General features: G+C 49.4%; 4 protein-coding genes across 4 annotated transcripts; 1 reads left to right on the forward strand and 3 right to left on the reverse strand.

Annotated features, from left to right (window-relative positions):
• Window positions 1-2,033: 2,033 nt before the first annotated feature.
• Window positions 2,034-3,815, reverse strand: UHO2_01979 (uncharacterized protein; the record flags this gene model as incomplete). Its single annotated transcript, XM_041559416.1, has 1 exon — window positions 2,034-3,815. One exon carries the CDS (start codon window positions 3,813-3,815, stop codon window positions 2,034-2,036), a length of 1,782 nt encoding a protein of 593 aa, XP_041415350.1.
• Window positions 3,816-4,210: 395 nt separating this feature from the next.
• Window positions 4,211-5,893, reverse strand: UHO2_01980 (uncharacterized protein; the record flags this gene model as incomplete). Its single annotated transcript, XM_041559417.1, has 1 exon — window positions 4,211-5,893. The coding sequence occupies one exon, from the start codon at window positions 5,891-5,893 to the stop codon at window positions 4,211-4,213; it is 1,683 nt and encodes a 560-aa protein (XP_041415351.1).
• Window positions 5,894-8,060: 2,167 nt separating this feature from the next.
• On the forward strand, window positions 8,061-8,825 carry UHO2_01981 (uncharacterized protein; the record flags this gene model as incomplete). Its single annotated transcript, XM_041559418.1, has 1 exon — window positions 8,061-8,825. The coding sequence occupies one exon, from the start codon at window positions 8,061-8,063 to the stop codon at window positions 8,823-8,825; it is 765 nt and encodes a 254-aa protein (XP_041415352.1).
• Window positions 8,826-9,164: 339 nt separating this feature from the next.
• Window positions 9,165-10,508, reverse strand: UHO2_01982 (uncharacterized protein; the record flags this gene model as incomplete). The annotated part of the gene is made up of 1 exon (XM_041559419.1): window positions 9,165-10,508. The coding sequence occupies one exon, from the start codon at window positions 10,506-10,508 to the stop codon at window positions 9,165-9,167; it is 1,344 nt and encodes a 447-aa protein (XP_041415353.1).
• Between the last annotated feature and the right edge of the window lie 1,926 nt (window positions 10,509-12,434).

The raw sequence follows: 12,434 nt of genomic DNA on the forward strand, positions 1-12,434 counted from the left end.
CCAGCTCGAACTCTTCATCAACTCCTTCAAACAGCAGTGTTGATGTAGTCATTGCACTTTGTTGCCATGTATCGCCTCAGAACTCTAATAGTCTGTGCTCACGATCTTTTGCTATTTTCAGCAGCATGCCGTTTGCCAGGTGTATTTGTCCACCTGTGGGATCTAAAGTTACATGTGCTCCTTCATCCATCAGTGAATTGGTTGACAATAGATTAATGTTGAGTCTTTTAATATACAACACGTTTTGGAGATAGACATCTCCATATTCTGTTGCTATGCTGACATCTCCCACAGCAGTTGCCTCCAATACTTTGCTTCCAGCAGTGTATACATGCTTTCTGCAGTTTCTTGGATGTATGAGCATACTGTGGTCATTAACCATATGATAACTTGCTCCTGAATCAAGGATCCAACATGTGGTTTCTCCTGACTTTGGGAGCTGTCGCCAACTCAGGGTGAAAGAGCACCAGACCTCCTAGTTGGTTTTGGCGAAAGGGGAATTTTCAGGAATGGTGATAGAGGCATTGCATTGCCTAGTGCTGTGCCCATGACATTTGCACACCCAGCAGCGGATCCTTTTCAGTTTGACTGCGGTCCTTGCATTGCCCATGTCTGACTCAGCATCGTAGGCCTGTTCTTCGTTGGTGCTGGCAGTCCTGGTGCTCGCTTGGCATGGATCCACTTTCTGACTAGGAACATTCTCCATTGCAGACTGATGCATAGTTAAGGCTGTTGCCAGGGCATCAAAACTAACTTGGTGAATGGTAGCAACTGTCTCCTTGTAGATGGGATGTTGGATCATACACCTTTGGAGTGTGGCATATAGCGCATCATCACTGAATGGGGCCCCTAGAAGACTAGTTTCTGTCTGCATGGCCCTGATTTCTTGAATTAGCTTATGGGCATCAGCATGGAACATCTTGGCCTCATTGAGTTGGGCAAGCAGTGCTATTCATCACGAGGTTCTAGCTGCTTCACTGGTCAGGCTCCTTTCGATCTTCTTCCAGGCTTGGTGAAAGGTTAGGTGATTCTTGCTGATGTCTAGCAGGAGGTAGAGGACGTTGTGCTCTCCTTCGGTGTCTAGGGTGCTGCATAGGACACCTACTAGGGCATTGTTGAAGGTTCTGTCCCATTTTGGGTGGCTTCTGTTGTATTTGCTCTCTAGGTGGCATGTGGCATGAGGGACTACCCAAAGATTGGCCTTGATGAGTGTGCACCAGCTGTAGTAGTTGCATGATGTGAGCTTGGGAACTGTCTCCAAGATTTTGGCTAAGGTACGGTAATCATATCAGTCATCATCATCATCCAATTCTGATCCTCGTTCATCCTCATTGTCAAAATACTCGGTCTCATTACCATCGGTGGCCTCTTTGTTGATTTGTACTCATTGTGTTGTCTTGCCCTTTCTTCCCCCTTTAGTCTTCCTGGCTGCTTTGCTTGTACTGGCTTGGTGATCACTTTCTCCTGCCATACTGAATGTCATGGGTTCAAGCCCCATGTTGGGAGCCAGTTGAATTTAGGTACACCACTTAGTAAGGCCACAGTCAGGTGCTCAACTTAAGCAAGTGGATCTTCACAAAAGTGCTTATATTTCCATGAGGAAGTGACGGCTAGACAGGAGTATATATACATGCTTTGGCATCCAGCTAAGCCTACTCTCTCAAGTCATGCCCATGTGCCATGTATCTTCCTTTCATTACCATTGTCATGTTATCATACCTCCTGCATGCCATGGTGTTGACCCTCAAGCATAAGTTGCATGTGCCCCACTAGCTTTGCATCCATCTCATCCTCCTTGTCGCTTGGTGTCTTCCCGATTCCCCGATCATGAGTGTTCTGATCTAACACATTATTTCTTGGCAATACCGATGTATCTTCAACTTCGTTGCTGTCTATGACAGCTCTCGCTCACACCGTGCGATTCCTTCAAAGTAGGTGAGATTGGGTATATCCTTTCTGAGGCTCTGATAATGATGCTAGTATTAGTGATGAAGAGCAAGATGCTACCAGAAACTGTTCCGGTAGTGTCGACTCTAATCTATCCATTTGAGAGCATCGACGTTGAGATGTGCTGGAACAGTCCACTGCAACCCCCCTCCTCCCTTTCCCTCCTGCTCCTCCTGCTGGCGTTGTTCGACAGCTGCTCGAGCCGCAATTGAGGCTGGTCTAATGGCTAGTACTTCCACTCTCCCCTCCTCCCCCTTCTTCGACCCTCTAACTTTGTACACCTCCACCCACCCCGCACCGTCCTCGGGCAGAGCTCTTTCCGGCGGCTCCTCCCAAGCCTCCATCCCCTCCAGCTGCCCCAGGGAGATAATCCATTCCGCAACACTAGCCAAACTAACCTGAACTTTCCATCCCACTCCTTCATCCCCCTCCAACATCGCTCTACATTTCGCGCTTAAGGTCGCAAAACACATTAAACTCCCTGCAACATAATCTAACGCTTGCACTGGTAACGGCTTTGGTTCCACACGCTCCTCTTCCTCTTTTTTCCCGAGATAGTCTGAGTAGTGTGTAGATTCGAGATAGTTCATTCCCACAGCTGTCTGCGTGAGAGAATCATACGCTCTCCGATCGGACCAGGGACCGGTGAAACCGAAGGCGCACAGCTCGGCGTATATGATCCCTGGTCTGAGCTGTTGCAACTTTTCCGGAGTTAAACCTTTGCTGGCGAGGGAGGCTGGGCGGTATGCTTGTGAAAATACATCCGCTTGCTCGATCAGGGAGATGAGTTCTGGAGGAAGCTCAGAGGAGGAGGTAGCGAGGTGGAGGAAAGTAGTCCTCTTTCCCCGAGCGGTGTCTACTTCTCGTAATGGTAGGTTCGGAAGATGCGGAGATGAGATGAGGAGAACATCTGCTCCGAGCGCGGCTAGAGAGCGGGTTGCTACCGGCCCAGCTATGACTCTGGACATATCTATCACCTTCAACCTTCCCCTCCCCCTTCCCCTTCCCTTTTCTCTCTTTTGCTCTAAGCAGTCTCCGGACGCGATTCTTGAAATCCGGAACGCACTGCTATCAACATTCTCCTCCATCCAGTTCCGCAACACCTTGCCCATCGCACTCCCCATCCACTCATCCCTGCTCCTATACGCAGTAACACAAAGCCCCCTTCCCTGAGCAGCAGCCTCGAACTCGAACGCATCCCAATTCTTCACTCTTCTCTGTATATCTTCCTTCCTAACCCGCTCAAAAACTCTCTGTATCCCTTCATCATTCCATCGTATCTCAGGAGGTAGGAGACCAAGGAGTTGGAGGATTCCGAGCTTGTGATGCGGGAAATTGGTATGAATCCTCACAACCCCCTTTATCCCCCTCCCACCTGGTTTTGTTTCGTACAACCCCGCTAGATCGTCCCAATCGGCAACAGCATCTGGAGAGATCCCTAAGACCTTTCTCCCCTCTGAACTATCTGTCGGTATTGAATTAGCCAAGTTCTCCTGCGTACCCACTGCAGAGGACGAGTGGGGTGCGAGTCGAGTCCAACCAAAGTATTCTGCTATAGCATGCCTCGCATCCACTTCTACCCGATCCAAGACAACCCCCTCCACTATCTCCTCTGTAACCTCATCCGAACTCAACTGCAAAAGACGGATATACAGGGAGTGAGTGAGAGCAACAACACTTGCAGCTGCCTGTGCAACTGCTGTTAGCTGGAAAGAACTTCGAATCGCCTGTCCATGCAAAGAAGGCTCGTGGGGGAGAATGATATGTCCTGCGTTGATGGTGTTGCGTAGGATGGAGGGGGGTAGGGAGGCTTGCGCCCAGAGCTGGTGTATGAGATCGAGGGTTGAGGTTGGGTGGTTGGGGGACATTGTGGTTCGTGGTTGGGGGTGAGTAAGGTGGACTACGAAAAGAGGGTTGGTTTGTGCGCGGTGTCCATGAGAGCCGGCGGTGAAGCTCACTTTTGGCGTTTTTGCCGGGAGAAATGCCGTGAATTGGGCCAAGGTTTCTGATTGCCGATCGACACGGATTGCATTGCATACGAGGAGCAAGAGATTTGATTCGAACGAAAATCGGGTCAGAGCGGGGTAGAATACAGCGAATATCAAGGAACGGAGCTATGGAGGAGAGAGCTATGCAAGAGAGCTAGAGCGAGGCAGTACGATGCTGAATGCAGAAAAGCGAGCGGAACGGAGACACAGGAACACGAAAACGGAATATGACCAGAAAGTAAGAGTCCATATCACAAAAACCCTCAACCACCAACCTACACCCGAGTACGAGATCGAGTGCGACTAGCAATACCCTCCCCCACCTCCCCTGCTCCATAGACACTTGAACTCTTCCTACTACTCCTCGCAGAAATCTTGCTTTGGTGTTGCGATGCTGAAGATTTTCTCCTTCCAATCAAAGGCGAATTCTGCTGATTAGTACCCTTAGTTTTCTTCCCCAACTCCTCATCACCCTCCAACTCAGCATCTGCATCAGCCAACAAACTCAACCTTCCACCTGTACCTTTCTTTCTCGATCCCCCAACTCCTACCCCCACCGCTCCAGCGGGACTACTCTCTTGAGTTGTCAGTCTGGAACTAGACCTCTTCTTCCCACCCGGACTAACACTGCCGCCCACAAGAGGCAGAACATCAACGCTATACGCTCTGTCCGGCAGCACCAACGGTACTACCTTGCCTGTGAGGAAGCTGGCATCGGGAGTGCGATTCTCCTTATTCGGCGTTGACTGAACACTCTGCACGGGACTCTCCACTTCACTAGGCGGATGGTCTTGCGATGGAGCAGTATCACAGCTGGACAAGGGGGAATCTTCGTGTACGGTCCAACCAGGGATGGGTCTAGCTACAACCCCAAGAAACAGCCCAGATTTGGTTAGGGTGAGGCTGTTTACGCTCGACTTACTCATCAAGTCCTGCATGGAGAGAAGTGGGTTGGAGATGCTATCGGTCCGCAGCCGAGTCTTGTTTGCGTCGTCAGAGGAGCCAAAAAAGGCAGGGGAAAAGTAATCAGTCATTTTGCGGGGGGAAGGAGAAGCAATGGGTCCTGCACCTGCTTCTTCATGTGCGATGGCGATTTCTGTCTGTGACACTCGGTGTTTCTTCTTTGGAAGGCTTTGCGGTGCGTTGTTGGAGAGCGAAAGTAAGTGGGTAGGAACTTGGAGTGGAGTCATTGTTCCCGAACCTTGTTCCTTTGCAGCGTTGATGGGTGCACTGAGATCTTGAGATCGGGCCTTTGCAGCGGGAGACGCTAAAACGCGCGCACGCGAAGGCGTAGCAGGCACCTCCTCTGGCGCATCAACCCCACGTCGACTCAACCTAGACTCAGACATACGTTGAGACATACGCTGCGTCGTCGGACTAGGCTCAACAAACTGCGCCGGCTTCGGACCCGAAGTATGCGGCGGACGATGCTGTCTAACATTCAACGGCGTCGTCGTGGCTCCCTTTGGCGTGCTAGGCCTGCTGTGATGAGCCAAATTCTTGACGTTTCGGGGTGAAAATCTTGATTCCATCGGACCAGCACTGGAGCGAGGCACTATCGGACTGGCTTCCAACGAAAGGTCCGAGCCTGCTGTCTTGGAGGAGGGTGGATCGGCGAACAGCCTTAGAGGCAAGACTGCTAGGTCGGCGTCGGTCATGTTCTCCACCTGCTCCAAAGGTTGAGTTGTGGAAGAGGAGGATGGGGAGGCAGCCGATCCTTCTCGGACGAATCGATGGTTTTGGAGCAAGGCTTGCTTGTGAGGCGAGACAGAAATAGAGCCGTTACGACTGCTGGAGAGAGAAGGCGAGCGGGATCGAGAGCGGGAGGGCGTCTTGAGGAGATTTCCGGGTGAAGACTTGGGCGATGAGGAAGCGAGGGATTGAGATACGAAATGATGGAGGGGGAGCTCGGCGAGCGGTGCTCGGGGTCTATTCGTAGCTTGTGCTGGAGAAGTCATGTTTACAATCTTGACGTGAGTGGTGGCTGAAGGATTGAGGCTAAAGCGTGGCTGAGGCTAGTGGAAGAACTAGAGACAGGGTTGAAGCTGGAGGAACTGTGTTGAGTGAAGATTGAAGGTTATTTGTGGACTCTATCGATGTTGTTGATGGCGTGGAGGAAGCAAAGGGGGCCAAAGACAGGAGCCTGTCCAACAGGCGTGTGGTGCAGATCAGGCACGTCTTGCTTCCAGGGCAAGGGGGTCGCGTGGGGACGGGTAAGAAGTTGCTTGCGATGTGTGAGTTTTCTGAACAAGCGCAGACGGCAGGAGTAGTGCACAATAAGGTGAGAGACGGATGAGTTTTGCCGACTACGGTGAGCGATTTGATTGGGTGCCAGGAGAGAGATTTGACGACGCGGGAAAAGAAAGGTTGGGATGATGGTGGATGAAAGAAAAGAAGGGGAAGAAGGGGAAGAAGGATGATGAAAGGGGACTTTCAATATGGCGAGTTGGTGAGGAAAATTCGCTGCGGGACTCCACAATGCGTTGATTATTCTCTCTGCTTCTGCCGCCGCATCTGAGCCTCGATGAAGGAACCTCGCATTAGAAAGAGGCTTTTTGATGATGATGATGAGCCAAATGACACTCTTTGCGACGCCCAATCAAGGAGAGCACAGCCGACTGAACAATGTTCAACATCAAGCAGAAGGGGGTTAAGGTAGGATGGCCGTGCATCACTCTCCTATCTGCACAAGCCTGTACAGTCGCTCAGTTGTGCAGATCATAATGGGATGTGCGTGTGTTGTGTTATTCTTAGCCTCGCCAGACGATACTTCTGCAATGATCTCCTTTGCAAAGTTTGATAAGGTTTCAAGCTAGTCTGGCTTGCCATGAACCATGGCACGCTTCAAAGCCATTGTCATGCTGCTCGGCAAAGGTTGGGCAGCATGAACCAATGTTCTGGCATTCGACACGAATTCGAACCGACATGACCGCTTCCTACGACAATCTAATCACGGTCGAACAAGCGTATCAAGAACCGCTTCTCGCTCTGGGGGTTAGGATTGGCATTTATGATACAGGGCAGGAGATGTGTTTCGACGAATAGCAGCAACAAGCGATGAAAGTCGCCTGCCATCAGCTCGACTCAATAGACTCGTATTGGCAAGTCGATGAGGACGATGACGTGATCGCTACAAGCATCGGTTGGTCAGCTTTTGCGATCGTGAACGGATTCTGAGCATCGCAATCAATGTCATCCTTATCGAGGCCCATAAAGCCGAATGAGCCAAGAGAGAGCTTTTGCTTGTGATGCTTCGATATGCTGAAAAGAGAACGCTTTTATTTTTTGGCCCTTTTTGCTTATCATTTTTGTGCTGGAGCGCGTTTTGAGCGTGAAACATCACGTGCCTTTTCAGTCGCCTTTTCCATTGGGTGTCATCTATGTCGGTGTAACAAGAAAGGGGATGTGTTAGACTTTGTGAAACTGTCGGCAAAGCGAAAAGCAACTTTGTTTGTCGCGCTGGATAATTGGTGCGGAGCCGTAATCGCATTCACGTTCCGACAAACTCAAAGTCAGCCTCACACGGAGACAAAATCCATGCTTTGCCTTACACAGAGAGAGGCAGGTGAGCAGAGGTGCAAATTCGGTTCCGCCTGCAGAAAAGAAAATGAACGTGAGTCTGTCTTTTTTGAAGGGGAAAAAGGTGGAGCAACGTCAACCATCCAAAAAAGAAAAGGTATCCATCGTCTTGACTCTTTAGCCGAGGGCGCTTTTCCAGAGCTTTCTCGTCTCCGCCTTTGGATGGATGCCAAGTGGGGGACCCTCTCTGCTCCAATCCCCCGCTGATGAGCTGCTTTCACTCCGCAATTCACAGTCTCATTGTTGCAGCTAGATTCTTCTTCTCGCCGGCTAAAAGTTGTCTCTTGTGCCTCTTGAACTCTGACGCCGTCCTTGCTTCCATCCAACCATCATCCATTGTAGATCAAAGCTACATCCGCTTTGCTTTATCTACTCAGCATTCGCACCCAACCACCTCTTCCTATCTCCTTTTCGAGACAAATAACCCACACGCAGCCACAGCATTCGCCTCAAGAACGACTTGCCATCCCCTACACGGTGAACAAAAGCTCTCTCATCTACAGTACATACTCTAAAGACACAAACTCGCAGTAGCCTCGATTCAAGATGTCGACCAAATTCCGCCTTCACCCAGAACCAGGCACCGAGCGAAAAGGCCACTTCCATCTCGGCAAAGCCATCTACAGTACCATCCAGCATGGCGGTTTCGGTTCCTCCCTCCTCCTAATGCATGTCACCCTTCCCATCTACGGCATTTACGTACTCCTCAATCGAACCGGTCACTGGACGCCTGAATTTGAACGTGGACTCGCATTCGCCATCTCCCTTCTCCAAGGTATTTCCCTCGGCACATGCATTGCTTTGTTCATCCTCCGCTACTCCGCCTCCGGAAAAGCCGTCAAGGGTAGACGAATTGAGAAGACGGCAACAGACCAAGAAGAAACAAGTCAACGCCGAATCCAAGTCATCCTTCGCATCTCCATCTATCTCTTCCTAGCTACTATCCTCTGGGAGTATTTGGTACACTCCAAATACAGCCCTATTGCCGACGAACACGCGAGAGACACTTCAAGCGGGTTCTTAACTGCCACTGGGCCACTAAGGAGGTTCTTCAACAACGAGAGCATTCTGCCAGAGGCAGGCGAGGCGAGAGAGGGAGTAGCAGCTGTAGGCTTAAACTTTGATCTTAGGCACAAGGCAAAAGATTTCAAGAAGCTTGTCGATAACTCGCCAAGGATTAGAATTCCGGGGACTGAAGGTGGGCTGCCGCAGAAGAGTGTTTTTCTGAGAGCGTATGAGAAAACTTGGAGGTTCTTGACTCAAGGTCCTAGACCGGGGATGTTTGAGATCGGACCTAAGGTTTTGAACTAAGCCGGAAGCAGCAAGCTCGAAAAGTGAGTGCAAGAAGACGGCACAAAGTAGAAGAATAGGAGGTAGAAGATGCCTCCACCCGCGCTCGCATCAATCGCATCTCAGAAAGGACTCGGAATAAACCACAAGAAGGAAAAGTAGATACTTCCATCCAGCTCATACCACAGCCTTCCATCTCGCTGCAGATTTTCACATCGACAAGGACTGGAATGTAATCAAGTAATAGTATCGCTGTCTTGCTCATCCTCCAATCTAGTTCAACAAGATGTTATCTTGTCTTTGCTTGTGCTTGTGCGATTGCCGCGATTGCTCACTGGTGATAGATTGTGAATTCGTTTGTCAACTATTAAACAGACGGGAATGTAGACAATCATGTCGAGCCTGAACTATCTCACCCAAAGGAAAGGTAGTTGCCGGAGCAGCATCACTTGTCCAGAACCCTATTTCACTATCCCTGCCCTCTTCTCCGTCACTGTTAGGTTGGTGGAGTGGGTCGGGATCTTCCGGCCAATCCCAAGCCCAACCTTGATCGGTATCTTCGTTATCATCGACTGGTATTAGTTGTCCTTTGCCTGTTCTCAATTCCTCCACCTTCCCCTTCCCCTTAACATTTGCGTTCGAGCACATTGTAGCTGTTGTACGGAACGCTTTGACCTTTTCTTCTTTCTTAAGGGAAGGCGCTGTTGGGTATGGGTCGATTGTGTATCCTTCCACTTCTTCCGCCTTCTGCTTTCCTTTTGCTCTATGGGAAGAGTTGGGTATTGTGAGCAGCCCCTCGCTCTGAATCTCCCCAAGTAGATCCTCCACCACCGCTCGTAAGTGAAACCGCATAACTTGATGAGCCATATACGGACCTAACGTACCCAATCTCACACTACTACTGAACAGACTCCTTGCTTGCAGAAACAGATGCAAATACACTGCCTTCTCCAGCGAGAGACCTAAACAGGCGCTAAATACGGCCCAACAGATGGGTAGATGTCCGTGTTGACAACCCTTCTCTACCCGTCCTTCTCCTTCCCTGTCAGAGGAGCTGGTAGATTGTCGAATGTGCTGTTTGAGTTTATCCACTAGGGCAGCTGCCAGCTCTATCCTTTTCAGCTCTTCCGTAGTTGAGCAGGAGGCAGAGGAGCGATAGGCAAGAGGAGAACCGTCAAAAGGTTCAGAAGACAGGTTGATAGGTCGAGCAAAAGCTTTACTGTACAACGTCAATAAGGCTATGCCTTGCGCTTTGCTTGCTCGTCTGGCAACATGATTGAGCAAGAGGGTATGATAGGAATAGTCTAGCCGAGAGATTGTGGATAAGCACGCTTCCAATTCCTCCCCCTTCGCTTCGTTTAGGTAACGGATCACAGCATAGTGTACTCGAGCGACAAAAGGAAAGCTGGATCGAGCATAAGAATGCAGGGTTGATTTGGCGAAGGAGAGGGTTGCTGATGAGAGTTGGGCTTGTGATGGTGCGATCACTCTTCCTGATGCAGGTTTGGAGGAAGAGGAGAAAGTGGGAGGGGGGAGGTTGAAGCGGGAATTATGAAGTAAGCCATGGGCGAAAAAGGATTCTAGACCGGAAGAAGCTACGAAGCCTCCAGTGGGGAGGTTGGAGTCTGAGAGAAGGAGGAATAGGTATGTTTCCAGATCGTCGTTTCCCTCTTCTGCCGTAGGGAATAGATCGGGTGGGTGCATGGCGCTGTGTACGAGGTGGTGAGCGAGATGGAAAATGTGTTGGTTCGAGCCAGAGAAAAGAGTTGGACCCTTGATTCGAACCTCACCAATCAGCAAAAACAAGATAAGCAGGTGTTACGAATCACAGCTGCCTTTTAGTTGAGGGAAACGTAACAATGGTTGGAGATGTGTCAGAACCAAACAGAGCCTACAGGGTCCACAGAGGGCAAATAACCATTGATGATACGAAACCACACATTGGTGGTTATGCATGTGGGATGCATAGGCATTACCATGACAACTTAGGAGTGATGTGAGGGGTGAACTAGTCATAGATGGGCACAGGCTGAAGGTAACTGCCAAGCATGCATGTATATATATGCTTATGTAAATAGCACTCAAAAATGACTCATCAGCAACTTAGCGCCAAAATTCTCAACTGATTAAGAGTCTGAAGCTCAGCAGCTTCAAGGCACTTTGCCATCAAGATGCCGCCCAGAGTAGACAGCATAGCTCTACTCAAATGCACCATGCAAATGATCAGAGAGGTTCACACTGACTGGAACAAAGACCAAATCTTGGAGTGTGCCTTCTCTATGATGAATCTCCAACCAAATACCAGCCAAGTCAAAAAGATTCCTAAGTCAGTACTCAGCATTGTATCACAGATCGTCAAGCTCAATGAGAACAACTGGGCCATCTGGGAGCCCATGTTTATGGACTGCATATGGCCCATCAAGAACACAAAACAAATCCTCACCAGGGAAATATCTAGCAACCACACAGACTATGATGAAGAACTAAACAGTCACCTGTTAGGCCTCATCCTGTCATCATGCAACCACAGTCCTGAGAGCAGTATTCATACATACACTGTTCGAGAACAAGGTGAAGAGGAACAACTTGGCTCCACACTGTATAAGAAACTCAAAGCAGTGCTCATGATCAATGATGAAGTCAAACTTTCTGCAATTCATGACTGAGTGCATGAGATCAAGCTAGTACACTGAAATGTCATCAACCTTGGAAAGGAACTAGATCAAATTTGGAATGATGCTGTGAGGCTGGGCAGTCGCATGGATGAAAAGCTCAAGAAGTCCACCTTGTACCACTGTGTCAAAGATGACTGGCTCTATACTCAGACAGTAGACTCCCTCAAAGCTGCACAGCCGAGCTGTAGCTATGAATATGCCTACCATGCACTTGCCAAGAAACATCAAGAAGCTGAACTCTCAGGCCATATCTGAGCCGCAACCAGACTCACTGGCAACAAGAACATAACCAACCAAGCCAGTGGACCTAGCCAAATCCTAAACCAAGAAGGCTACAACAGAGGCAGATGTGATCCTGCAAACCCTAATGAGCCAGCTAAGTGTTACAAATGCAGGCAACCTGGGCACATTGCAATCAATTGCATCAGCAGCCAGGAGCAAACTTCTACTCAGCAGGGATAGGAATTCAGGTGCACCCTTTTCGTAAGCAACACTGGCAACTGTAATCAAGGCAGTACATGGATTCTTGACTCTGGAGCTACACATCATATGGTACGTGATGAGGATAAGCTCATTGCTCTGATGCCAAAGAAAGGATCCATAGATACTGCCAGGCATGAATGGTTGTGAGTACAAGCAATAGGAGATGTGACCTTGCAAGTTGGAAATGTTAAAATACCCCTCACAGATGTACTTTACATTCCCAACCTTAGCAAGAATCTATTGTCTGTCCCAGCATTAACTGAAAATGGTGCACAAGTGATATTTGAAGAATCTGGAGCTACAATCCTCCAACATGACAGAAGCATGGTTAAGAGCAAGACCAACCGATGCCAGAAAAGATGGGAAGTTCACAGTGACTCCCTAGCAGCACAGCTCAATGAACCCCTTGAGGGCATTGATGATAACATGACACCAGCAAGGCCTGCAAACCACATGATAAGCAAACTATGGC

Source organism: Ustilago hordei, assembly GCF_900519145.1.
Source record: "Ustilago hordei strain Uho2 genome assembly, contig: UHO2_contig_03, whole genome shotgun sequence".
Taxonomy (NCBI): Eukaryota; Fungi; Basidiomycota; class Ustilaginomycetes; order Ustilaginales; family Ustilaginaceae; genus Ustilago; species Ustilago hordei.